The following is a 26,811-nucleotide window of genomic DNA, read 5'->3' as shown; positions in this document are numbered from 1 at the left end:
CTGGTTTCCAGGCCAACATCCCCCTATCCTCTCCCCCTCCCCTTCTAGATGGGTGTTCCCCTCCCAATCCTCCCCCCATTGCCACCCTCCCCCCAACAATCATGTTCACTGGGGGTTCAGTCTTGGCAGGACCAAGGGCTTCCCCTTCCACTGGTGCCCTTACTAGGCTATTCATTGCTACCTATGAGGTCAGAGTCCAGGGTCAGTCCATGTATAGTCTTTGGATAGTGGCTTAGTCCCTGGAAGCTCTGGTTGTTGGCATTGTTGTTCATATGGGGTCTCAAGCCCCTTCAGCTCTTTCAGTCCTTTCTTTGATTCCTTCAACGTGGGTCCCGTTCTCAGTTCAGTGGTTTGCTGCTGGCATCCACCTATATATTTGCCGTATTCTGGCTGTCTCTCTCAGGAGAGATCTACATCCGGTTCCTGTCAGCCTGCACTTCTTTGCTTCATCCATCTTATCTAGATTGGTGGCTGTATATGTGTGGGCCACATGTGGGGCAGGCTCTGAATGGGTGTTCCTTCTGTGTCTGTTTTAATCTTTACCTCCCTATCCCCTCCCAAGGGTATTCTTGTTCCCCTTTTAAAGAAGGAGTGAAGCATTCACATTTTGGTCATCCTTCTTGAGTTTCATGTGTTCTGTGCATCTAGGGAAATTTGAGCAGTTAGGCTAATAGCCACTTATCAATGAGTGCATACCATGTGTGTTTTTCTGTGATTGTGTTACCTCACTCAGGATGATATTTTCCAGTTCCATCCATTTGCCTACGAATTTCATGAAGTCATTGTTTTTAATAGCTGAGTAGTACTCCATTGTGTAGATGTACCACATTTTCTGTATCCATTCCTCTGTTGAAGGGCATCTGGGTTCTTTCCAGCTTCTGGCTATTATAAATAAGGCTGCGATGAACATAGTGGAGCACGTGTCTCTTTTATATGTTGAGGCATCTTTTGGGTATATGCCCAAGAGAGGTATAGCTGGGTCCTCAGGTAGTGCAGTGTCCAATTTTCTGAGGAACCTCACCATTTTCTTTCTACTGTTTCTTCTTTATAATGCTAGCTTTTACACAAAGCCAATATTAAAAATTTCTAGCATATCCTGTCAGATTTCCTGACAGCCCAAACAAACCACATTTAAAAAAATAAGTTTATATGTGTGTAGGGGCCAGAGACACATGGGAACTACTTACCTTCCTCTGTATTTAATTATAAGTCTAAAACTACTCCATAAAGTGATTTCTTAAATAGTTAAAAGGAAGCTTATTGTGTTAACCCATGCATAACTTAGTTCTTATAGACCCATTTTATTGCAGCTGGGCATGTTACAGTTTTGCATGGTTCAGATTGAGTCGTGGACAGTTTCTCCACAGCTCTTACACGTCTTCCATGATAGAGATCCACTGTATCAGCTAGTTTTCACCAGCAGGGTTTTAACCAGTTCTCTGGTAATGGATATTTAGGTGATCTTCAGTGTTCAATTATCAAGAGTAACTCCAGGGCCTACAGAGATGGCTTAGTAGTTATAAGAACTTGCTCCTAGTTCAGAGGACATGAATTAGGTCCCAGCAGCAGACTGAGCATGGGGACCCCAATGGAGGAGTTAGAGAAAGAACTGAAGAAGCTGAAGGGGTTTGCAACCTTATAGGAATAACAATACCAACCAACCAGAGCTCCCAGGAACCAAATCACCAACCAAAGAGTACACATGGAGGGACCCATGGCTCCAGCCACATATGTAGCAGAAGATGGCCTTGTTGGGCATCAATGGGAAGAGAAAGAAGCCTTTGGTCCTGTGAAAGATCGTTTCCCGGTGTAGGGGAATGCCAGGGTGTTGAGGTGGAAGTAAATGGGTGGGAGGGGGAGCATTCTCATAGAAGCAAGGAGGGGGAAACCGCGAAAAGGGATAACATTTGAAATGTAAATACATAAAATATCCAATTAAAAAAATAACTCCAGGGCCTACAGAGATGGCCCAGCAGTTATAAGAACTTGCTCCTAGTCCAAAGGGTGTGCGTTAGGTCCCAGCATTCACATCAGATGGCCTGTACTTTACTATACTCCAACTCCCAGGCGTTCAACACCATCTTCTGGCCTCCAAGGACACTGCACATATGTGACATATACACAATAGACACACATATGAAAGTGAAAATAAGTCTTAGTAACTTTGTGGGTGTGTGGCTAGGCAGTTGTGAAAATTCACACTAAATTTGAGAAAATGGAATTGCAATATTAAAGTGTCCTGATGTAAAACATTCTGTATATTTCTCCAAGTTTTGTTTCATAAGGCTTTGGTAATTCATATTCCTTCCAAATATAAGTGAACTTCCCACAAATATGGTTATATTTTATAATTCTGAAATTCACCACCTTTCCGTACGTTGGCATAGCTAGATGAAAATACAGAATTCACTTACAAAGCTGTTGGTGTCTTGCGAGTATCTCAGAACCACGCTGCAGTGTTGGTCACGGCGGTCAGACTATTTCCTATGTGCTTCATCTTTACACCACGTCCACCATGTCGGGGGGCAGGGAGTCTCACATATTTTTCATTTCCCTACAGTTTTTCACTGCTGGATTTAATGATATGTTTTGAGTTTTATTTGAATGTCAATATTAATTGCCAGAATTCTAATTTAAAATTGTGTAAGCCATGCTCATGTAACATTTAAACAAGGGGCCCCTGAGGAGCCATTCAATCAAGATCACCTTTCAAGTTCATGAACTGTAATTGAGCACATTTTAATGTTGCAAAACCTAAAGTCCCAGAATAAAAAAGACTCTGCTTTAAATTCCCTCTACATTGATTTTTTCCCCTCTGAGATTCATGTATTTTTAAAGATTCATAAGGGCTGCAGGGGTGTCCCGGCTCTTAACAGGACTTGTTATTCTTATAGAGAATCCAGGTTCTGTCCCCAGCACTCACATGATGGCTCAAACCATCCATAACTCCAGTTCCAGGGGATCCAATGCCTTCTTCTGAGTGACCCCTGTGGGCACCAAGCATCCATGTGGTGCACACACACGTGTGGATCAAACACTCATACACCTCAAATAAAATGAATGAATTTAATTTAACAATCAAAAGTTGTATAAATAGTATATTAAGCAGTAAATATTTTTCTTGAGGTAATGTTACATTTTCAGTTATTCTGCCTTTTTTTGTTACAGACATCTACATACACATGGAAACACACACACAGACATGGACACACACACACACACACACACACACACACACACACACACACACACGGACACACAGAGCAGCAGAGCTTGTTAAGTGCAGACCATAGAGTAGAAATGGTCAGCTCTCACTCATCATCAGCCTATGACAGCTTTGGTCTCACTTGAGGTACAGATGAGTAATTTTAGGCCTCTGGCTAATGCGTATTTTGCTGAAGTGATCCTTAGTAGTGCCTTGTGAACTGTTTAACCCAAACTGCAACGGCCCCTGCTCTTCAGAGAAGAGTGGAAACGGATGCTTGCCCTGTGTACAGGTGCACACATGAACAGAGTAGAACACCATGAGTGCAGGAGGCTGGCAGGGTAGAGCAGAGAGGGTGGAATCATCCCAGACATCAGGGTCCTTCCTCTCTAAGTCATGACGCTGCCATGAGTCTTCAGCACTCTATTTAAGGTCCCAGGAACCCTGTTCATGACTTCAGTAATGGCCCTGGTTCACTGAGCATTTCTGACTGCACCACTCAACAAGGTGGGCCATCTCAGACTTCATGCTGGGTTTAATTTTAGGTTCAAAGATGATCATATTTTCCTTTTGCCCATATTCAAGTATATACTTCATATTTTGGCTGTAATAGTTCTATCCTTTTTTGAATAATTGTTCAAAAATGGACAAATATTACATTGGGAAGCTAAGAGTCGACCCAATCTTTCTTTGCTTTGATTGATTAAAGCTTTTTCGTGTCTGATTCAGAATAAGACTATTCAATCTGGTAGCTCTTTGGTAATGACGGCTGTCGCCCACATTTAGTTGTGCTTTACCCACTTCAGTCCTGACTGACTTCATCTGGAGCTCAGAATTTGGCATTTTTTTATAAGGTAATACACAGTTAGCTTTGGATGACTGACCACAAGTGAGTGACATGTAAAGCCAGGAAAATAACTAGAGATTTTTAGTACTTTGATGTTTGGAGAATAAACTTTGAAACAGGGGACTGGAAATCATTCCTGGTGTCACAATGACATGCTACTCATTCAGTGGTTTTCAAACACAGGAGAAATTACTCGAATCAGAGAAGCACAGGAAACAGTTGATAGAAGAACTCCAGAATGTGAAACAGGTAAGTCGCGTTGGATTAGGGGATGCATGGATGGTGGGGTGCATGGGGTACGGTGCACGAGAGTGTCTGTGAACCCTTTGTGTGTGAAGGTGTGTGAGGCAGACCTATAAAGCAGTATTGCTTCATCCTATCTCAGAATCTGCTACTGCAGACAGCACAGGAGGAAACTGTAGAGCTCTTAAAAATGAGCATTTGGAGTTTATAAATATACTGGGGTCCTGCTCGATTAATCAAACAGATTTAAAATTCTGAAAGGGCTTCCAGGAACCAAAATGACCAATCTCGTTGCTTTTCTATTATTCTCTTTCATTTCCCTTCTGTTTTCACTTTCTTTTGTTATATATGCCTCAAGATTTTATTAAAGAAAAACAAAGCAAGCACTTCTCCCCCAAATGCAGAACACGACATTGCTGTCCTAGGTGCTCATGGTAAAGAATTGAGAATGTCCTCTCACTTTGCATGGTCTTCTCCAGATTGCAGTAGATTTGACAATACAAACAGCATTGTGAAAAAGTAAAAGCATGGACAGGGAGTGCACTCTGAATGCAGCCGTAGTGCCTGTGGAAGCCTGTTAGAGATCAGTGCTGGATGTGTGCTTCTCAACCCCCTCACACTGTCCTCACAGAAAGCATCATATTGGCCAAGAAAGCAAACAGAGCCCTCCATCTGATGGTCACAGAGACCAGAACAAACCTCTGTAGTAAGTAGAACACATAATTCTCAGAGTAAGTCCTAAAGCTGGCCTGCTATTGCATCCCAGGACCGAGTACAGGCTTGAAAGACTCTGAAAGAAGGAAAGAGAAACACGAATCTAGTGAAACAAGTGAAATCATTACCAGAAATAAAGTCTAATGATTAATGCCAAAATTCTGGCCATTGACCAGGACTTGATGACACTCAGCCAGGATCCTAAAGTGTGTGCACCCAGAAATCGCAGCCTCTGAGAATCAGTGCTTTGTGGGAAAAGTCGGATAAATTAGAATCTGCAGACTCCCCTGCAACCAAGCAGTGATAGAACAGCAAGAAGAAAGTGAAAGGTCTTAGAGAAAGAGAAGACATCGCTTTGTCCACTTCTCCAGCAGTAATACGACTCATGGTGCCCCTATGCAGAAGAGGGTGGTCCTGGCCTAAACCTTTTTATAAAATAGTGTTTTAAATCTGAAAAACATTCCCATCATTATCAGCTGCAAAAGATCATGTGACTTAGTGTTTCCATTTTGGTGAAAGTGTGTACAGCAAGTAATAGCAAAGCAGAAAACAAGTGTAACATAACACTCCACATTCAACCGAAGGTTCTCAGTAAGTACTGGGGGATAAGAGAAATATGCCTCAATTCTGAAAGGAAACAACTAAAGACTAGGGCCAGTGAGATGGCTCATGGAGTAAAGGTGCTTGCTACCATTTGTCACCAGTTAGTACAGAAATATAAATGGAAAGTAAACTGACAAGAATTATATTCAGGTGCACAAGAAACAAGAAAATAAGTTGCAGAATTTCTTGAAGAAAACAGTCAGAACAAGAAAACAGTAAAGTTAAGAATATCATCCAACCAAATTTTTGAGAATAGAAGACTTGCATCTAATTCGAGCCTCTCTGAGAATCTAAAACCTCCACACACCATCATATGTAGAGTCCCAGTAAGATGACAGATCTCAGGGCTGAGAAGTAAGTTCAGCTATGCCTGGATCTGACGTTGATAGAGCCATACCATGAGCAGCTGTCTGACAAGGACTTTTGTGCCTGCATCTGGATGAACCAGGCCATCAAAGCATTAATCACAGTCATGAGTGGTGCACTGTAGAATAATGACAGCTCATGAGCCTGCACCATGTGTAATTACATTACTCACTAATGGGGTAGAGGCGCGCTCCGGATCATGGTGATTGTCGAATGCAGACTGGAAACATCATAGTTGCTGCTAGATTTGGAAAGAAGCATTTTGAATGTTTTAGTAAGGATTGAATTAGGAACAAATTAAGATGCTAAATTTAGGAGGAAAATTTAATGAACAAGATATCTACATAGTTATGTAGTTTAGAAGTGACTCTATAAACCACTGCTAATTATAACAGAGAAATAGTAATTATGTAGTGGAAAATTGAGAAAACAGTTTGATGCTAAAAGTTGTCCTCACCAATGAAGAAGTCATTGTTACTTGAAATGTGATGCCCTGAAAAGGACACAGTGTCATCTCTGCCGCCCTGACTGAGAGTTCATAGCCTGAGTCTAACCGTGGAGGGCATCTGGAGTCTGGTAAAGTGCTGGACGTTAAAGGAGATAAGAGACAGAAAATATAAAGAAATACTTGACCCTGGGCTAAATCCCGTATGGCGGTTGGGATAAATCTGGAATGCAGAAGGTAGATCAGATCAATGAAAGTGTTGAAACTCCTAATAGAATTACTTATGGTAATATCCTTATTAGGAATACCATTGCACTTAATAATGGGTTATGATATATGTACCTTGCTCTCACGTGGTAAAGGAACTCTGTGGATGCATTTGAGATACATAACATACACACACATGTCTGAATATAGAGTAGATTGAGACTATGTAATGTCTTAGCACAGCTCCTAAGTATCCATGCATTATAGGAATTCCTTAACTCTCACTCATGATATGTTGGCCAGAGGTTGACTGTGGGGTGTTTGCTAAATCTGTGTGTAGGATATGAGAACATTCTTCACCTTTTCTTTCTGATCAAAATGTTTTATTTACTTTATGAGTATGAGTCTCGGCCAGCATGTGCATATATGTTCACCTCATGCATACTTATTGTCTAAGAAGGTCAGAAGAGGCTCTGGATCCCCTGAATCTGGAGTTATGGATGGTTATGAGCTGCCATGTGTTGGCAAAAACAAATCTGGGTCGTCTTTGAGAGCAGCAAGTGCTCTTAGTCAGGGAGACATCTCCCCAGCCTCTCTTAATGTTATCTTATACATATAAAACTGTGAAGTCCTCTTTAGTTCAGTCAAGTTCTCAGACTTTTGTTTTGAGATAGCCTTAATCTGTAGCCCAGGCTAGCCTCAAACTTATGACTAATCTCCCACCTCAGCCTCCAAAGTGATAGAATCACAGTTCAGTATCCCCTTTTGTTTTAATTTTTAATTAAAGTGTGTCTGTGTCTGTGTCTTCTGAATGCAATCAATTCATGTCATCAGGCTTAGCCATGAGTATCTTTACCCACTGGGCCACCTGACCTAATTTTATTGACTATTTGGTTGTTGTGTCTTAAGTTCTTTTACTTCTATGTCCTCAGCACCTGCACCTTCAGTATGCTTTCCATTTCAGTGTTTCTTTGTGTTCTGAAAGTGTGATGTATGGATCTTCATAGTTAAATTGTATTTGTAAAGCAAATTAGAGGATGCTTTCACTACATTTAATTAAAATGTTGTTTTCCTAAATTCTTGGGTTGAATACCAATGGTTTGATGCAATCGTTACATTAAGGCTGACATAAGTCTAAGCAAGAAAGGAAGGAGGAAATAAAGTGTTGGGAAAACTACTGTCTTTTCCCAGCAATACCTACCCTTTCCACACAAGACTTTCCTATAAATAATTATTTTCCCTTATTCAAATAACAGTCAGGTCTATACTAATAAATCTTCTGTATCAGAACTTAATATTGAGTCAGGAGGAAGTCAGAGATGAAGCTGTATGTGAAGAGTAGTGACTCGTCCTCTTCTCTGGTGGATGAATGTCAGGAGCGTAAGTGTAGAAGAGAAAGTGCTCCTAGCCTAACATCTGCACTAGACCATGTAGGTTTGTACCCTACCCTTCGTCACGATAGTTGTTGACCTCCGGAAGCCACATTTACTTTCCTAAGCCTCCATTTGATAATAGGTTCCTTCCCAAGAATGCCATAAGACTTGCGTGACATAAAGTCCATACACTGTGTTGTATATCGTCCGTAGTAAACACTCAAGTATTCATATGACTGTTGGAAGGCACAAAAGAAGTGACTTTTAGCCATTTAGTTTGGAGGGCAGTTGAAATTCCAAGTAAGGGATGAGGGAACTTGTCATATATTGGGAGGGTACACACTGGGCTAATAACAGTGTGAAAGTTGTATCTTAGCAGGGAAATGCATGTCTGTAAGGCCAGAGGCCATTTTGGTGTATTAGCTTTTCACTCTTTTTGTATCTTTGTGACTGATAAAGTAGTAATGTCTTTCCTATAATTGATGCTTAGAACTTCAGAGTTTAAGTGTGTTAACATTTTGTCAGCACTCGTGGGAAGCAGTAGTTATGTATTCCTGTAATGTCTTGACTATAATCACCCAAAAGCCAGGAACATGATAGAAACGTGGAGCTAAAGAGGACAGGAAATGCCATTTAAGTTGAAATTTTGAGGCCAAAGAATGTAGGCAGTTGAATGTCAAACTACAGGTTCAATGACCAACTGCCCCCAAGAGTATATGGCAAATGGGAAAAAAGAACACTTTACCACACCCGTAATTTGGAAACATTCTTTTACACTCCACATCCATCCTGTGGACCCTACAGAATTTGGGGTCCACTGAATTTTATTTTCACCTGAATGTTTATAACTACATTGCTTACCACTCTTTACCACTCTCACAGGTTCAAGCTAACATTATTTTCCTGATATTGTCAGCTTCCTTCCACCCCCGACCCACCTTACACAGTCCAATCTGAACGCTAGTTACAAGTATCCTTTTAAAATATAATGTAAAACTCTGTAGAACTTTCTGTCATATCTATGAGAAGCCCAAAATACAAATAATGGACGCCTTAAGTAAAGGTCAAAGCTGACAGGGGGTGGACAAGATCTGACATCTTGCCTGGGTCTTCACATTCTCCCTGTCCCCACAGACTTCTGTGCTTGCCTCACCTCCACCACTGTGTCTTCCCAGCCCTTTCTCTGTTCTTCCTACACCATCACCCTGCAGCCTGCCCTCACTGTAAGTGGAAGATTCTTGAGCATTAACATACTGTCATTAACATAGAGGGGACAGCTGCCTCTGATTTCAACAACAGCTGCCACAGACTAGGGGCTCAAATGTTTGGGGAAGTGAGGAAGGGGAGAAGGGAAAAATAAAAGATTAATTTAACATCAGATTTGGAAGTAAGTGAGGAGCAAATTATTCTCTATTTAAGAGTCTCTTATAGCACCGTCCAACAGAAATGTAAAGGCCACTTATGAACTGTTAAATTCTGTAGTAGCAGAAAGAAATAATAAAATTAAATATATTTAACCTATTACATTCAAAATATTTTGGCATGCAACAATATTAAAATTTTATTCATGAGATATTTTATCCTTTTGCACTGTATCATCACAATAATATTTGCACTTTTAGGATATCTTTATTATATTGAATTTTGACTGGAAATACTGAATCTATCTTTAAATATAATAAAATTTATGTGAAAATATAGATTCACATGCCCAAATTTCTCTAAACTCTAAAAACATTTCTTATAGCGGAGTTAAGTAACAAAATTTCTTAATATATGTATCCATTCTCACAAAACTAAGTTTTTTAGAATACGTTATCTTTTCATGGCTACATTTATTTAAAGATATTCAATATTTCTTTTCAGGGAAAGTATATACACTGATCATAGCCCTCAACAGCATCAGCCACAAAACGTATTTCAATATCATTTTAATTTTGAAGCCAATTGGTTTTAACACTTATCAATAACTGTGTTTTAATTTTTGATACAATGACAAAAATATAAACTAGTTATTGCTATATTGTTACAAATTTCAGTGGCATTTCAAGTTCTACTGTTTTCACACTTCATAAATCATATTTCCCTTTAAAAGTTTAATGCGAATTAGTTCATTCATATGCAGTGCGATATTAATGAGAAAAATGTAAATTGCACCATTGTTTTATTGTTGATTACTGTGTGATGAGGCTGAAACTGCCCATAGCAGTTTTTACACAGCGAGCATCAGAAAGCTAAGCACAAGTTGGTAGGGCTGTTACCATATGTATGTATCTTATGGTGTAATGAAATAATAAAACTCTTGTTTAAAAACATCAATAAATTCAATGTCTTGCTCTAACAAAGCTGGAATACCATCTGCTATAATAAAACTTGTTTTTCATTATCTAGCAGAAATTTTTCTTTTAGACATCTATTCTAAACATTCGAGGCTTTTTTCAGGCTAAAAACTAACATTTCATCAAAATTCGGAAGTTTTTTCAGTTAAAAGTTCATGAAATCTCAGTTAGAAATTCTCTTTTTACATCCCTTACCTGAAACTGTAGAAATGCGATTTTTTTGCATATTTAATTATGTTGATGACTTACATTGAAAGAGGGGTTTCCAAGGTGTGTGGGACTTTGTGAAATAATTAAAGAACTTCGTTTATATTTGCAAAATAGTTTTCCTATCATCTTATCATAACGAAAATTACCAGCTCAGTTTGAGGATGGCTTCCTACTGTGTGGAAACCAGAGCTGGTCCTTGGCTACCCTGGCTGCAAGTGTGGGGCATTAACTTCTGACTTGACCACTCAGCCCACTGGCTCTTTACCGATTCTTAACAGAAAACTATCTAGCAAATTCACTGTACACTTACAACATGTCTCACTATTGCTCAGTTTGTCTATGTTGAGAAAAATACTGCACTCCGAGTGTCTTTGTAAAATGTACACACATCATCTCTTTCCTGTCCTGGTCATATTGCTAGTCAATTTATTTTTTATCCTTAGAATATCCTAATTTTATTCCTCTTAATATTTGATGTATTCTTTGCACTTTCCTCCATGGACATCTCCACCCCTAACTCCCACCGCAGCACCTCCTTTACCCTCAAACTTGTCACCCCATCTCAGTGTCCTCTTCTGATTTTCTTTCCTTCTTTTCTCCATTTTTATGACCTGAGCCCAGTTAGTGCTGACTGCATGCTTGGTGGGTATGGGGTCCTGCACCTGCCGATGACCGCACTCTTGAAGAGTAATGATGTCACCTCCCTCAGCAGCCATCAGTTGCCAATAACTCCTTAGCTAGACCTAGGCCCCATGCACCCCTTCCTCATCCATGCCAAGGGTGCTACTGGCTGCCTTGATCTGCAGTCTTTGCACAGGGAGCCAGAGCTGCCCTGTGAGTGCAGTGGCCATGGCGTGTGCTGAAGACGGCATTTCCCAGCTCTCTTTGCCCTCCTTCAGCTCTTAAATTCACTGTGCTCCTCTTCAGTGGGTATTTCCTAAGCCTTAAGGGGTTAATACAGACCCTCTGTTTAAGGCTCTATAGTGACTGTATTCGCTGGAAAAGGTAGTTTGTCTAACAAGGTTCAAAGCAGCGCTAGCCTGTGCGTTTCAAACAAATATTTAGCAGCGGGGGTGGGGATTTAGCTCAGTGGTAGAGCGCTTGCCTAGGAAGCGCAAGGCCCTGGGTACGGTTCTCAGCCCTGGAGGGAAAAACAAAAAGACAAAATAATAAAACATCATAAATAAAAGGAAATACATTTAAGAAAATATTTAGCAGCAGTTTGACACAGTGTCCATTTAACAAAACAGAGTTAGTTCCCTCTAAGGCATTTGGCCTCCCCAGCCATGGATTTTGGCTTGGTTTGGGTTTTTTTGGTTTGTTTGGTTTGGTTTTTTTGTTTTGTTTTGTTTTGTTTGGTATTTTGTTTAGTTTTCCCAAATTTACATGAATTCCTCCTGTCCAGTGGTCTCACATGCAATCATATAGCAGGTGGCTGTGCCCATAACACTCATGCTCCTGTCGTAGCGGTAGGCATCCTGCCTGGCAGGTGGGTACTGTAGCATTTATGGTCTACCACTAGGCAGGATGGTACTCCTCTCTCAGCTACCTCACAGTGCCTTTCAGCACTGTGAATGTTCACCCACAGGGAGGAGTATCTAGATTAGTTTCAGCTTGGTTTCTCTGTGTCCTGCACCCAAAGGGTGTTGTGTCTTCATCGGAGGCAACTTAAGAGCTCGCTATGGTAGACAAGCAAGAACAATGGCAACAGCATGTGTTGTTTGTGGCAGGGGCTTCTGAGGTCTCTGACCGATAATTCATAGGGGAAGATCCTTCGTTAACTCTTTGCAGGACTTTACCTTACTCTAAAATGTTGGAGCAATCATAAAGAGCATCATGATTTCCCCTTTCAAAGGTGCTTTAGCTGTTTTAAATCATGGAAGCTCACTTACCTTTAGCGTAACGACCTAAAAGGAAAGCAATGAGTAACCGTAGGACCAGGGGGATGATGGGTAAACAGGAAGGGAAAGAGAGGGAAGACCCTAAAGAACAAACTGAAGCATCGGCATCCTTTTCAGCCCCTTGTTTTTCTTCAACCAGGGATTGCCATGAGACTTCTATTCTTGGTCCTGTATTTTTTTTTTAATATTTCATGCCCAAAAGAATAGCCCAGCCCTGCTGTTTAAAAATGACAACGACGCTTTCCCATGAAGTTATTATAGCTGTCACTTCCTTTTCCTTCAAGTTCTAACAACTTCTGACACGTAGGAACCGTTCCTGTAGCATCTCTCTTTGATCAACAACTTTGTCAAAACCACCCTCACACTCAAGTTGTTTTAAAATTGTCTTCTAAGGTAGTGTTATGACCCCAGGTAACAGGGAATTGGTGACTACTCTAGAGCCAAAATACCTAGCTTGTCTGAACCAGTCCTTGCTCTGATGGAATATGGGGAATTGTTTACTTGGCAACTTGACTAGGGTCAGATGAGTCCAGTTGTAGTTGCCTCGCCTGTGCAAAGCTTGTGCTGGTTTCAGCAGGGCATGAAACGGGTGATGAGACAGCAGGATTCTCTGGCACGGGCCTTGCCACAGCCCGCTGTTCTCAGCTCTGTCCTGCTTTGTGGGTGAAGCAAGAAAGACAACTTTGAAAACAAGTCAGATATCTCTAAGACAAACCCTAGTTACAGTCCCACTTCTGGGGCTTGTATCTCCTTTTGGTTTGAAAGAAACAATGACACCTCTAATTTTTATGTTTGGGTGGCCTCTAGATCTCTAATTCATTTTTGGCAATTTGAATGCCTAATAGTTTTCTAGAGCAATGCTAGTAATTATTCTGAAATACCATCTCATCATGAGGGGGAAAAAATAAAACACATACATTTGTTAAACGAATCCTTTCTATTCCAAAAGAATGCTGTTGTAAAACGGTCCCCATGTCAGCATGGTAACTTTTGCTTCCCATTAAAATCCTTTTACAGAAAGATGCCCCATGCTGGCCTTTTGAGGCCACCATCCCCTCCTTCCACCTACCCTCCTCATGCCTGACACCCACTAATCTATTGTTGAACTCAATTTTTGTCATTTGAAAAGACACACAAATGGAACCGTACAGCAAGCTGCATTTTGTAATGATCTATTTTCAGCCAGCTTAACTCCCTGGGATTCCCCCTGGATTGTCATATCGACCTACAGGTTGTTCGTTTTCGTTGATGAGAACATTATAAAACTAATTCTCCCTAAAGAAGATTGGTGGGGGTTGGGGATTTAGCTCAGTGGTAGAGCGCTTGCCTAGGAAGCGCAAGGCCCTGGGTTCGGTCCCCAGCTCCGAAAAAAAGAACCAAAAAAAAAAAAAAAAGATTGGTGGGTTGTTCCAGTGTTGTCTTTCTTGTTGTGATATTCTACTATTAGCATGTGTGATGTAACCATTGGCTGAGATTTGATGGACGCAAGCTTTTTAAAACAAACGAAAGTACTCTGAGAATCATTATAAAGCACTTATAATGTTAGACAATAGTGTGATTAAAGAAGCTTATGGGACAAATATAGTTGGGCTTATCTTTTACCATTAATTCTCGTGTGTGTGTGTGTGTGTGTGTGTGTGTGTGTGTGTGTGTGTGTGTTATAAGAAAATTACTTTTCTCTTCTCTACCATTAGACTCTGCCCTCGAAACTGCCCAGGGTAAGGAAAGCTTACCTGAAAAGGGAGCAGGAAGCCTGGCTTCCCAGAGCTCCAGTCACCGTTCCTGTTTGTGTAGACATCATTTGTATTTAGTGATTCACTGGAAGAGCATGCTGCACTCTAAGCAAGCTTTAGCAAACTCAAGTGTTCCTATAGCTACGATATGGTTGCTTTATCTCCCCCAGAGTTTCCTGTGCTGGAAGCCTGGTATTCAGGGAAAAGATATAAACATGTGATAGAACCATTAAAAAGTAGAATGACCCTTAGATCACGGGTCAGACCCCTAAATGTTCTTATGGGACCTTTGCCTCTCTGTGCAAATTCACGAAAACCAATCACACACACCCCCATTTCACTTGCCCGTCCCCTGTGATGTGACACGCCCAAGTGACCTCATCCATCATCTTCATGCTGTTGGGACTTCGAACATACAATACCAACAAGTAACTAACCCTTTCTTTACAAGTTATCCCACTCAGGTATTTCATAGCAGGGATGGCTAATGTAAGTGTCTGTTTCAGAGTTTCTATTCCCAAATGGTTATTGCTCGTTTCATATAGAAAAGACCTTGGTATCATAAGGATTCCGAGAGACATTTTTGTCTTTTCTGTATTAAACACTTGTTTTGTGTTGACTTAATTAGACACCATTTTCAGTGTTGGGGAATTTAGAAGGAAAGTGATGGTATTCTTCATAGAGACCTGCAGTTAGTTTCTTTATACCATTTCCTATAGGAAGGCTTCCCTATGGGGAACTCCTGAAGATGGGGTTCTATACCGTGCATACAGGGAGCACCTTTTAGGTTACACTTTAGACGTCTGTGTAGATGCCAAACATTTTTTTTAATGTTGGAGCAATATATAATAGTTGGACTGACAAACGAGAACATTTGATCCAAGGAGGAAGTAGTGATAAGGCGGCTGATTCTATAAATGTCTTATCTTGGCAGTTCGCTGTGTGAGAAGTACTCTGAGTGCTCCTACAGTCGTATCGGACTCATGACATTGGAGTAATGATTTATTCACAAAACGTTGAAGAGTTAAAAACAAGACTCTTCTGGCCATGTCTGATCCCACATAAGTATTGTTTAAAAATACGCATTGGTTTATTGTCTTCTTACGTTATATAGGAAGAGATTGCCTATGCCTGAGTTCCAGAATAACTAGAGAGCTATATCACAGTTCTTGAGTATTAAAGGCATGTGTGCTCACTTAAAGTGCATGCAGCATTCTAAGCGAGCTTTAGCAAACCCAAGTGTTACCATAGCTACAATACAGTTGCGGTATATCCCCCAGAGGTCTCTGGGTCGGAAGCCCAGTGTTCAGGGTAAAGATTTAAACGACTGATAGAACCACTAAAGAATAGAATGACCCTTAAGTCACAGGGCCTGCTCGTGGATGCTCCTGTGGGACCCTTCTTCTCCATGCTTTTGTTCCTTCTCACACATGCCGAGTCTCATACACTTGCTGGTATGGCAGGATGACACAGCTGACTTCTCCACACAGCCCTTGTCTTACTAGCATCTCCTGTCTTCCCTTCTCTCATGCGCTTCATCCCATTTCCCCACATTAGAATATAAGATCTCTTTACACAGTAGACAGTGACTCTATTTCTCACAACCCTAAGGTTGTGAGATATTTAACTTGTATAAAAATCCCTTCTCTCACTTAATAAACACTAAAAGTTTTGTGTGGTCAATTTGATCTTACTTTTTTCTTTTTAAGATCTGTGAAAATGTTTATTCTGGCCATATTTCAGATGCATGTTTACCCAGATCCCCACCTCGTCTCTATTTAATGCTGAAAGTATCCATCAGCATATGGTACAAAGTGAGAATATACACTTTCTTTCTCCCAAATGGTTTGCTGTAGCAACCACTCGTTTTTATGTTATAATCCTTAGTTTATAGACTCAATTCTTTCATAGCCTAAGGTCTGTTTTGGCCATTCAGTCTTTACAGTACTTTTTCAATAATTATATTTTGGGTTAGTGACTATTTTGTTTACCGCTTAGGCTAAAATCAGATGTTATATTATTTATATATGCATTTACAACCTTAGGCCATATCCTACATTGGGCCTCCTACCCTTCCTGAACTTCAAGATCTTAGACAAAAAGACCCCCCACACCACACATACAGTCTAGTATGACTTGTATTCCAGTTAAACCCCGCGGGGTTAATTTGAAAGAAGTGCACTTCTCTTTTAGTGATGGAGCCCCTTAAGCCCTAACGTTTGGAAGGATCACCATGTTTAATGTCTAAGATAAAGCCATTGTGCTGCATTGCATCTATTAAATGGGTTTAAATGCCGACCATGAAGGCTTCCGGACTTCCATGGTCTGTGCTGCCCATAGCCATACTGATGTCTGCAGTCTGTGCTATCTCCAAGGGTCTCGTCTGCCTCCATGGTCCTACTGCAGCTGTGGCCAGGCGACACCGTATGGGAGCTCGTGATGTGTCCTCCCACTGACCGTGAAGAGCAAGGAGGCTAGCTCCTTTTGCTGGGATATCGATGACTGCAGATGCACAGTTGAGAGGGAGGGACATGGAAGGCTTCTGGGACAACCCCTACCTCCACTTCAGAACACCAGCCCCCACAAGAAAAAAAAAGGAACAGCCTAGACAGGAAGCCACCAAAGAGAACGCTTAAAAAGTGTGATGGAGATTCCGAAGTGTAGATCTCCACAATCGGTGGCTTCTGGTGGGGGCAGGATTCAGCTCTAAGGGGCAAGCCTCCGAGTTAGACTGTGGTTAAATGAGTATACAGATAACACAAATTGGACTTGTGGACTTCTTCTTTTTTTTTTTTTTTTTTAGATTTCTTTATTTATTTTATGTATGTGAATACACTGTCGCTGTCTTCAGACACACCAGAAGAGGGCATCAGATCCCATTACAGATGGTTGTGAGCCACCATGTGGTTGCTGGGAATTGAACTCAGGACCTCTGGAAGAGCAGTCAGTGCTCTTAACTGCTGAGCCATCTCTCCAGTCCCCAGACTTGGTTTTTCTTTTCTTTTTTATTTTTACTTTTAGAGGAGGACACAAGGGTAGGGGGCAGACAGGAAAGGACTAGGAAGTGAGTGATTTGGGCTCATGATATGACCTTCCCAAAGAATCAATAAAAATGTTATGTTGGGAAGAAAAAAACATAACAAGACATTAACTGGTTAATTAGTTTATTTTAGACTGAAGTCGAGATGTGAAATGACTGATTAAATGGCAAGAATATTTTTATTTACTGGTATCATGTGGTCTATGCATAAGTGATGTGTATGTGAATATAAGCTAATATATATTAACATATAATATATACTACATATATATATATATATATCAGCACACACATGTTCAGGGTTAAACCATTCTGATTAAAACATGGTTAAATATAGTTTATTAATATTTATATTATAAAAGTATCATATCTTACACCTTATCTGAGTGGTATACTTAGGTACTTTTCCTAGACAGGAAACTGCTCTTTATGAAGGAGATTGGAAATTGTTTCTTGGATTTCTTTTGCGGTGCTCAGAGGCAGAAACAAGTTTTACACCTGTTAGAGTGAGGCAGCTGCAGGTAACGAAGCTGACAACCCCTGGGAAGGCTAATTAGCGCTACTTCTAATATGATTGTCCTAATTCTCCTCCAGAAAGTTTAAGCGATTTTCCTCTTTGCGTAGTGAAGATTTTACTTTTTCATATAAACTAAACTTTGTTTTCTGACCTCACAGATTATCCATCCTGCACACTTTACGAAAGTGTTGCTATGTACATTGTAAACTAAGGATTTTGTGGGTCTGGAAAGAACCTTTTAAGATTGTATCACCCTTGACAACGTTCACTGTATTAACACATGTTGAAAAGGAAATATAAATAACTATTTGTAACTTGGAAATCCTTAATGCAAAAATAACATAATTGTCAAACACCGAAGTGTAACTTTTTTCAACTTTGGTATTTGCTTCATTTTATCTAGATTTTATATAATCTCATTTGCTTGATAAATGCCATAAAATGAATCTTAAAAATGTTATGAAGGTGTGTACAGGCACAGGTGTGAATCCTTGTGTGTCATCACTGAAGAGAGTTGAGCATACTAAAGCTACTTGCTAACTCGGAACCGGGCAGTGGAGAGCTTGGTAGAGAGCAGAGAAGTTGGGAAAGGGAGGATGCATCTGACTGTGGACCACACTGGTTACTTAAGGTGGAACCTGACTGCTGTCTGAAGTAATCTGACCCTTCAGAAATGTGGAGAGCACACTGCTGTGACCGTCACAGTAGGCAGTCACAGGAGGCCTGGTGGTCCTGTATCTGCTGAGATGATACAAGATAATATAAGAAATGGCTGCACATTACATTATAAAGATTTCACAGTGTTTAGTGATGGTTAGCTGAGGTGGTACAGTCATTAGACCTGAGTTAGCCATGAAGACAGGAAAGAAAAGTGGGTCGTAGAGGCAGATAATAAGTTTCTGTGAGCTGGCCTTGGTCTTTCATGCCTCTAGTCCTAGCATTGGGGAGACTGAAGCAGGAGGATCAATTCCCATTTAAGATTGGCCTGTGTTACATGCGTCTCAAATCCAGCTTGAGTTGGTTACACAGCAAAAGGGTTTCTCCAAAAACTGTTTTGTGAATTTCAAGTCTTCCCTAAATTCCTTCACGATTATTGGGTGTGTTGTCTGTTCATTCATGAATATATCTGCAAAGTGCTCTGAAAATCATCCTTTCAAACAGCTAAAAATTAATTCAGAAACATGGATTAAGGAGATGGGCCTTAACTTGCTTTTAAACAATTCTCATTCAACAGCCTTCTTCCTGCAGTAAGCCGTAATCTTTTCTCTTGAAAACTGTAAATAGGACCTAAGACTGAGAAAGGTTTTCCAGTGAGCAAATGTCGGAAGCTGATAAGAGAAGCATTCTTGGGGCTCGGTAGCATAAATTACTAAGACATATCTTCTTGCAATCTGCTGTTTTCTCCTATCAAGCACTGACATTTGAAAGATTTACTGATTAGCGTATAAATTACAGAGCTGGTAAGTGGTGTGGACTTCTAGGCTAATGGCATGTTTGCAACTCCAATTGATGCTTCTCCTACCATGGGGAACTACAAGTGCGTATACTTAGAAGATAGTTTCATGTAATTTCTTTCTATCGTCAAAAAAGACATGTGTAAGTTACATTTCCAAACAGCTGATATTGCCAGCTGAGTGCCTCAACAGAGCCCTTAATAAATGATCTAGGGGTTGGGGATTTAGCTCAGTGGTAGAGCGCTTACCTAGGAAGCGCAAGGCCCTGGGTTCGGTCCCCAGCTCCGAAAAAAAAAAAAAAATTATCTAGTCCGGCGTGTAATGGCAGAAATGATATGTGTATTTTTCCAGAATATTCTGTGACAAGAAACAAAAGGAAAACACCGCTAGCAAGGATATATTAATAGCTTCTTTAACCTTCTTCTGAAAGTTATTTTGGGCTTATAATTGCTAGAGCCCACTACACAGATGAACAAACCAAGTCTTAGAGAATTAATAAGCAGAAAATGGGAAAAGAATCTCATAACTAGGCAGAAAATGGTGGCGGGGGGAGGATCTCACATCTGTGATACTGACCTAGCTGGGACCCATCCGCAACCTGTTCTTTTGTACTATGTACCTGTCTTTGGTTTTTGTTCTGGATCATGTTACTTTGGGTGTAAATGCTGCGTGTATGAAACAGTACAGTGGCCTTTATCTGACCTACAGCGCTGTCATAGTACAATGTGACTCAGCCCAAGGTAGTGTCTGCAGCCTACAGAAATTTTTCATCAGCTCAAATTGTTGTCAATGAACAACTTGGCCTTATCTTTCCTAAAGATTCGTGGCAAAAGTGCTGGGAGGGAAACCTTTTTTTTTTTTTTTCCCAAAGAGGCGCTGTGGACCCAACGTCTTTTGTCACTGTTGCCCCTGGAAAATGTCTGATTGAACTGCATATTTCAGATTTCCTTCTACTGGGTTTGCCTATCCTACATTATATCTAGAAGCATGTTTCAGCAGTTCTTTCCTGTTGCGCTATTATGTCTGTTTTCCCTTTAGAATCTACCTCTGTAATCTGAACTAACCTCATCCACATACGAGGCACCTGCGCAAATGACGGCTGTATTTGTGGTGGTTGGGATTTCGGGGTTCAGTGAGGTCCTGAGAGAATTATCGATAAAATGTTACTGACAGGGAGATTCTGCAGTTCTTCATTAGAAAGACATTCTGGGAGGCAAAGAGAGAATGGGTCGTTGTGAACTTCTCTAAATCCTGCCCTCCGCTGTTATCTTTCCTTTACTGCCTCCCAGAAAGGCACCATTCCAAAGCACTAATCCTTTAAGCAGCCATTCAGCGGGAACTGGGGTAGAACTCTGCCAAGGGGTCACATTCGCCAGCCTGACAGTTACACATTTACAAAAGGAACGGTATGAATTTATCCAGCATCAACCCCTCTGCAGCTCTCACCACCCAGACGCATTTCACACTGTATTACCGTCTCAGCACTAGGACCGAGGCGTAAATCCCGTCCTGGCTCTTCATTTAATTAACCAGCGTTCTTTGAACAAAAATAAAAGTGCTGTTTTTATAGAGGAATAAAAGCAGCACAAAGTGAGTGTGAAGAGGGCAAATCATCAAATTAGTGATTCTCACTGCAGCTGCGCAGATTTACTGCCCTTCCTCTCACTCTGAAGCTTTTTTTTTTTTTAAATTGGGAGGAAAATGAAGAGCAGGGCGCTGGCCTGAAATGTGCTGCGGGGGAGTCTCTTGATATCACCACATCCTAAGCTAGTTCAGGGGCTGAGGCTGGTGACGACTGGTAGCTAAAAAGGATATTTTGTAACATTTTCTGTAGTTGACCAAACAGTATGGGCTAGTAGTCAAGAAAACTCTGTTAACCGACGTTCTGAACTCATTTGAACTACCGGAGATCAACTCCCAGTCCTGCCACTTACAAATGGTTTTGTTTCTTAAGCTTTCTGATCTTTGGTTCCCTGTCTTTGATATGAGGATAATAACAGACTTACCTCATACTGGAGGCTGACTTGACAGCCTTTAGAACAAGGCTGGTATTGTTAGTTCCAAAGGTGGGAGGAGAAAGACCACCAACCCAAATCGTCATGGCCAAATTAATTAAAGCAAGCTTTTTTATTTCTGTACACAGACCGCTTCCTCCTAAGGTGAGGTTTGAGAAGTAAACATTGGATATGAGGAAAACAGGATGTACAGCTCTGGGGCTGGGGGCTTCCAAATGGGGGATTTGGCAGCAAAATGGGTGAGGTTACATAACATATCACAGACCAGAAGTCTAACAAGTAGGTCTAAGGGCTGTGGACATAACAGTACTCACGACTGGGCAACCCTTCTGAAACAAAGGTATGGTTGCAAGGTGCTTATGAATGTTTTGAAAGACATGATTGCCTTTCCTGGAGCAGACAGTACAGAACCAGGTTTAGTTAAGGTCACAGTGGGGCATAGCCTAATCCTTGAGAAACTTATTTTACCATAAACGGGAGTGAACCTAATTAGTCTTTACTCTAAGGTGGCCGTGAAGCCTAAGGTGGAGGCAGGCTGGTTCTTCAGTGTGTTAGGCTGTTACCTAGTGTGTGCTCAGTCTGGAGTGAGGATAATCGAGGGGTGTCATTGTAACTTTCCTGGTCCCCTGGTCTGGACTGACAGGTCTGTACATTAGGTGGATCCTTCCTTGTCTCCCATATTCTTGTTTCTTAAGGCACCCTTACAGGGTAAGACAAGCATTTTCAGAGAGAGGGGATACAATTCTTTTGAGTGACAGATACTGAAGGAAGCTGACTCCTCAAAGCACTCCATTTTACACCCTGCTGACAGGCTTACATTTTTAAATTAGTCCGATTTATTCGTTGTTTATATATGTTTTCCACTCTGCTGGGCGTCTAATTGAGGGCTTTCTGCACACTGACCCCAGCCCTCAGGCTTTTTTCTAAAGCACTCACTCAGATTGAAGTCTTAGAGTGTTCTGGATTCAAGAGCCTTTCCCATGATTCCATTTCTTCCAGAACCTGGCCCTTTCTCTTTCTCTCCCCAGCTTCTTCTAAAAACAACCAACCAACCAAAAACCTATTCCCCAATAGGATCCCTCTATCCCATTCAAAATCCCCCTGGCACCCTTTCTTCTGTGCTGTGCTCCCTGTAGCCTGTTCACGTTGTTGTTTTTTGTTTTCTGGTTTTTCTTCTTCGTTTTGTTTTTATTTTAGCCAACACTCCTTCCTCCATTTATCCACATCACACCCATGCAGAACAGATGAAGTATTATTTACCTGCTTGACTTAGACTTATAGCATATTCTATGGTTGTCTCTATAAAGTAGATGCTAACTTTGTGGTGGTGAGCTAGCCTATTGCCCTACTCACAAGTGAGCTCCAACTGCTTCATCTACTGTCCCTTCTACAACCTACCCTGGCCAACCAGTTAGCTTTCCCCAGTCTCTTCCTCCTCTTTCTGCTCCCATCTGTGTCCTTCCCCATAGTCTGTTCTTAACTGAGTGGGGAAATGCACCCTCTTAAAACTTACGCAAGTTCATATCACTTCTCTGCTCAAAGCCCTCCAATCACTCTGCGGGAAACCTCAAATGGTCTGTGGCTGTTCAAAAGATCTGCCTTTCCAACCCTCCCTGTCTCCACACTCATTCCTGTTACCCTCTCTGCCCTGGTATCCTACTACCACTATCTTTCCCACACTGCTCACTGCTTCTACCTCACTGACTGCCTTGATATTCTCCAAAGATGCCAAGCCCAGTCCAGTCCCGGGACCTTTGCACATATGCTCTTTTCGCTCAGAAAGCCTCTCTTGAAGGAGTCATGGCATGGCCCCTTCTGTGGGTCCCTAGTGCTTGTCTTCTCCATGCTATCTGAGCTGATAAGCCTAAGCTACTGTCTATCTCTCTAAACTAGAATGTAGATTTTGAACAGTGAGAGTTTTCTGTGTACACTGTTCATGCATATCCCAGAAATCGACATATGATATAGTTACTGGGTGCTGAATGAAAACAGACTCTTGAGAATGTGCCCACACCCTTCCCTCTCTCAGTACGCCATGCTCCAACAAGGGCAAGTGCTCCATAACAGCTTCAAGAACATTAAAATAGCCACAGTTTAATATTAGCCATGGCAATTGGAGCAGAAAGTTCCATTACAGAGAAGAGAGATCCCGCACCCTCTAAAGAAATGCTTCACGCTGTAACAGTTGCCATGTTAAATTATATGGTGTCCCAAGAGACCGTGACCCAGCACCAAGGCACATTTTGAGAAAGCAAATGGCTTTTGCCACCGTAACATTACAAGGTGGAAGGTGTAGCTAGTGTTTGGAACAACTTTTTGTTTGATTCTGTCATCCAAAGACAGTAAAACAATGAAAGGACATCCTTAGTATTGAAGTCAAGCAGCCCTGGGCCCAGGTGTGGGCTTCTACTTGTCCTTCATCAGCTCATCTATTCTCTGGGTCTCTGGTTGCTTATATAAAAATGTCTTTCTAATGCTTTTCTCCAGATGTTATTCCAAAACTTGAATGAGCAAAGACAGATGAAGCATATAATGTGTATTTAGTAATTGTCTCTTGAACACTGCATCCAACAGATGAACAATTAAATATTATGCTCCTACCAAAGCAAGAAGCAACAGTCTGATGTCTAGGAGAAAACCTTTGAGGCCGCCTTGATTCACCAGGAGGCAACATCCGAGGTCATTGCTTGGCCTTCTGAAAACGTCAGCCCCACCACCTCTGAGTTGTTTCTGCAACTCCTTTTGTCTTTAGAATCTGTTCCTATTTGTCTAGTTTTGATTGTCAGTTTCCTTTAACTGTCCTTCATTTTTACAGAAATGCTTCTAGGTGTGTAATGCTAAACACTCATCCAGAATCTTTATACAGGAAAAATTTCTATGCAGGAAAAAAAAAATCAGGAAAGCAACCAAAGGATTCCCATCATGAAATGGCATGCTTATTAGTTTTTAGGTGGGTGAGAGAGGAATGGACATGTTAAACGTTGGAATTGTGACTGCCCAAATGAGAAAAATATTCCTGTCGACCGCAGAAGTATGGTTTGCATTTGCTTCCCTTTACATCCACTTTCAACTCCTTAGGAAGCCAAAGCCGTAGCCGAGGAAACACGAGCTCTGCGAAGCCGGATTCATCTTGCCGAAGCTGCACAGAGGCAGGCACGTGGGATGGAAATGGATTATGAAGAGGTGATCCGTCTGCTAGAGGCTGAGGTCTCAGAACTAAAGGCCCGGCTCGCTGATTATTCTGACCAAAATAAAGTAAGCAAACAGCCCTCTCTAGTTACCATGGTTTCCCAGCCGCTGCCGTGTATCCTGTTTTCATTTTCTTTCATCTGCACGTCCTAACTAGGTCAGTGTTTGTCTTCTATATTCAATGATAGGATGTTGTGTCGTGAAGAGGGTGGCATGGAAGTCCTGAGCCTGCCTTTATCCAAAGAGCTTTGAGATGGAAAAGCACAGGCCCCGAATTAATTGGGTCATTGGTCAACATTGTTCCATTCAGCCATTCAGGCCTGGAACCACTTAACATTTAATTGATGGCACAGGTTTTCTCTTTCTGTTTTTGAGCTTGCTAATTTGTTTTGTGGTGATGGAAGGAGGAGATTTGAGGGATGAGTTTTGCTCTTTGATTAGAGAACTTGGGGCAGTATGCAAGTTTATGAATTTTTGCACAAGACCAAGGATGACTAATGAGAAATCCCAAGTTTGAATTTATGTTTTATTTCTTTCAACATAAAGAATACCAAACTGGGCTCCTCTAGGAGGGCTCTCGGTTGCAATACAAGATACTAAGCAGCTTCAGGAAGCAGGCTGAACATCTCTACGTGTCAGTTGTCCACAGTGTACCTTCCATCGTTAGTCAGGACCTGCCTTCAAAAACCATAGTGGGCATGTGTGTGTGTGTGTGTGTGTGTGTGTGTGTGTGTGTGTGTGTGTGTGTGTGTGTGGCTGTGTGTGTGTGTGTATGGTGTATGTGGGTGTGGCTGTGTATGCGTGTGTAATTGTGTCTGTATATTGTGTATTATATCACTGAAGGTATAAACTAAAATAAATTGAAGCAGATAATTTATAGTTTTATAGAAACTCCTCAGTTATAAGTAATTATACCTCTAACCCATTCTGCCTTCAAGAGAATACAAAACAAATTTGAGCTATGAATGTTTCAACATATAAGGCTTATGTTCTTTAACACACCAAATGAGAATGAGCTAGTTTTAAAACAGCACAACTTAACAGAAAGTATGAGCTTTTCTTTGCTTGGCTCTGAGGAGTCCCCGCCATTTCCTGCACATCTGCTCACTTAAAGCAGCTCTGCGAAGGCCAGCGCCTCACCCACCATGAGGAGGCCTTGGGAGCACTGAGAAAGCAACAGCCCCTGGGAATGCTAGTTCCAGACATTTGTCGTCTCTGTACACTGTAAACCAGGTGTGGCTATGCCATGCAACAGTAACTTAGTTATGAAAATATTTTAGAAAGTACCAAAATATTAAAAACACTTTTAATAAATAGTTACTTTTAGAACAAAAGTTGCTGTTTAATAATTAGTTTAATTTTGTTGGGGTTTTTTTTTTTTTACTGTATTGAGTGTTGAAGGACCTTATACATGTTAGGTTCCTGCTCTACTGTTGACCTACGTCCTAACTCTACTTTTAAGTAATATGCTTTTAAGAGATTTGCACAGAATTATCAAGTGTTTTGGTTTTTTAGTTTTTTAATATTTAAAAATGTCTGTGTGTGATGGGGTCTTTGGAGGCTGGGGCATGTGGTCCACTGTGTATGTGGCGGTCAGAGGATAATGTCTTCTCCTAATTTCTCTTCACTGGACAAACGAGATCCCCAGGCTTACCCAGCAAGCCCCATTACCCACCGAGCCACCTCTGCAGCCCCAGGCGCCATGCTGTTGTGTAAAGTTTGGGGTCTTGCATTCACTCTTCTCCAGTGAGACATATTTTGGTCCAAAGCTGCCTGGTAATTTTGTCAATTCAGATTCTCCCTCTTTGTAGCCTCCTGAGGATCATCTCATTAAGTCCTTTCAATAAGAACCCACACTACCTCTCTATAATCAATCTTTTTCAGTTTTTTGAAAGGGATACAAAACATAAGCATCTCAATATTTTCCAAGTTTAATACCAGTAGAAAAGAAGTAGTTTTTTAAACAGGGTGTAGGCTTGCTTAGGGAACTATTGACCTAGATACCACAAAACAAAGTTTCCAATATTTAATTTCATTTATTCAATGTGTGGAAGGTTTCATGTTGACTAGCATGTAAATGTACGTCCATGTGTGTGCACTTTGCATGTGGAGGCCAGAGGTCAACCTCAGGTGTCATTCCTAGAGAGCTATCCATCTCCGAGGAGACAGTGATGGGAGTGTTACAGAGACTCCCTGCAACCTGCAGCAGCAGAGACCCTCCCCTCCTCACTTCTCCAGGGATGCTTTGCCAAGAGTGTGCACTCCTGGCTTTTCATGTGAGTGTTGGGGATGGAATGTGGCTCATTAAGTGCACACCAAGCTCTTTACCAACTGAGCTAACTCCAGAACACCTAAATATGTATTCGTTAGACATAGATTTCTTTTCTATAATAATGATTTTATTTATTAT

General features: G+C 41.2%; 1 protein-coding gene across 16 annotated transcripts in view; it reads left to right on the top strand.

The window, feature by feature from the left end:
• The window catches only part of Stxbp4 (syntaxin binding protein 4), a 156,880-nt gene that overhangs the window by 64,863 nt on the left and 65,206 nt on the right, over nt 1-26,811 (top strand). For 9 of the 16 annotated variants that reach the window (XR_005489844.1, XR_005489842.1, XR_005489845.1 and 6 more), the window contains exons 12-13: nt 4,236-4,301; nt 24,291-24,467. Coding sequence is in view for 7 of the 16 variants with exons in the window: in XM_063269102.1 (XP_063125172.1) it covers nt 4,236-4,301; nt 24,291-24,467 (243 nt within the window). In the remaining 9 variants the exon portion in view is untranslated. Of the gene's footprint in view, nt 1-4,235; nt 4,302-24,290; nt 24,468-26,811 lie in introns of those variants that run through there. The other 7 variants (XR_005489846.2, XM_063269103.1, XM_063269105.1 and 4 more) reach the window with 4 other exon arrangements.

Source organism: Rattus norvegicus, chromosome 10, assembly GCF_036323735.1.
Source record: "Rattus norvegicus strain BN/NHsdMcwi chromosome 10, GRCr8, whole genome shotgun sequence".
Taxonomy (NCBI): Eukaryota; Metazoa; Chordata; class Mammalia; order Rodentia; family Muridae; genus Rattus; species Rattus norvegicus.
The sequence above is the reverse complement of the archived record's forward strand: the minus strand, read 5'-3'. Positions and strand labels throughout refer to the sequence as shown.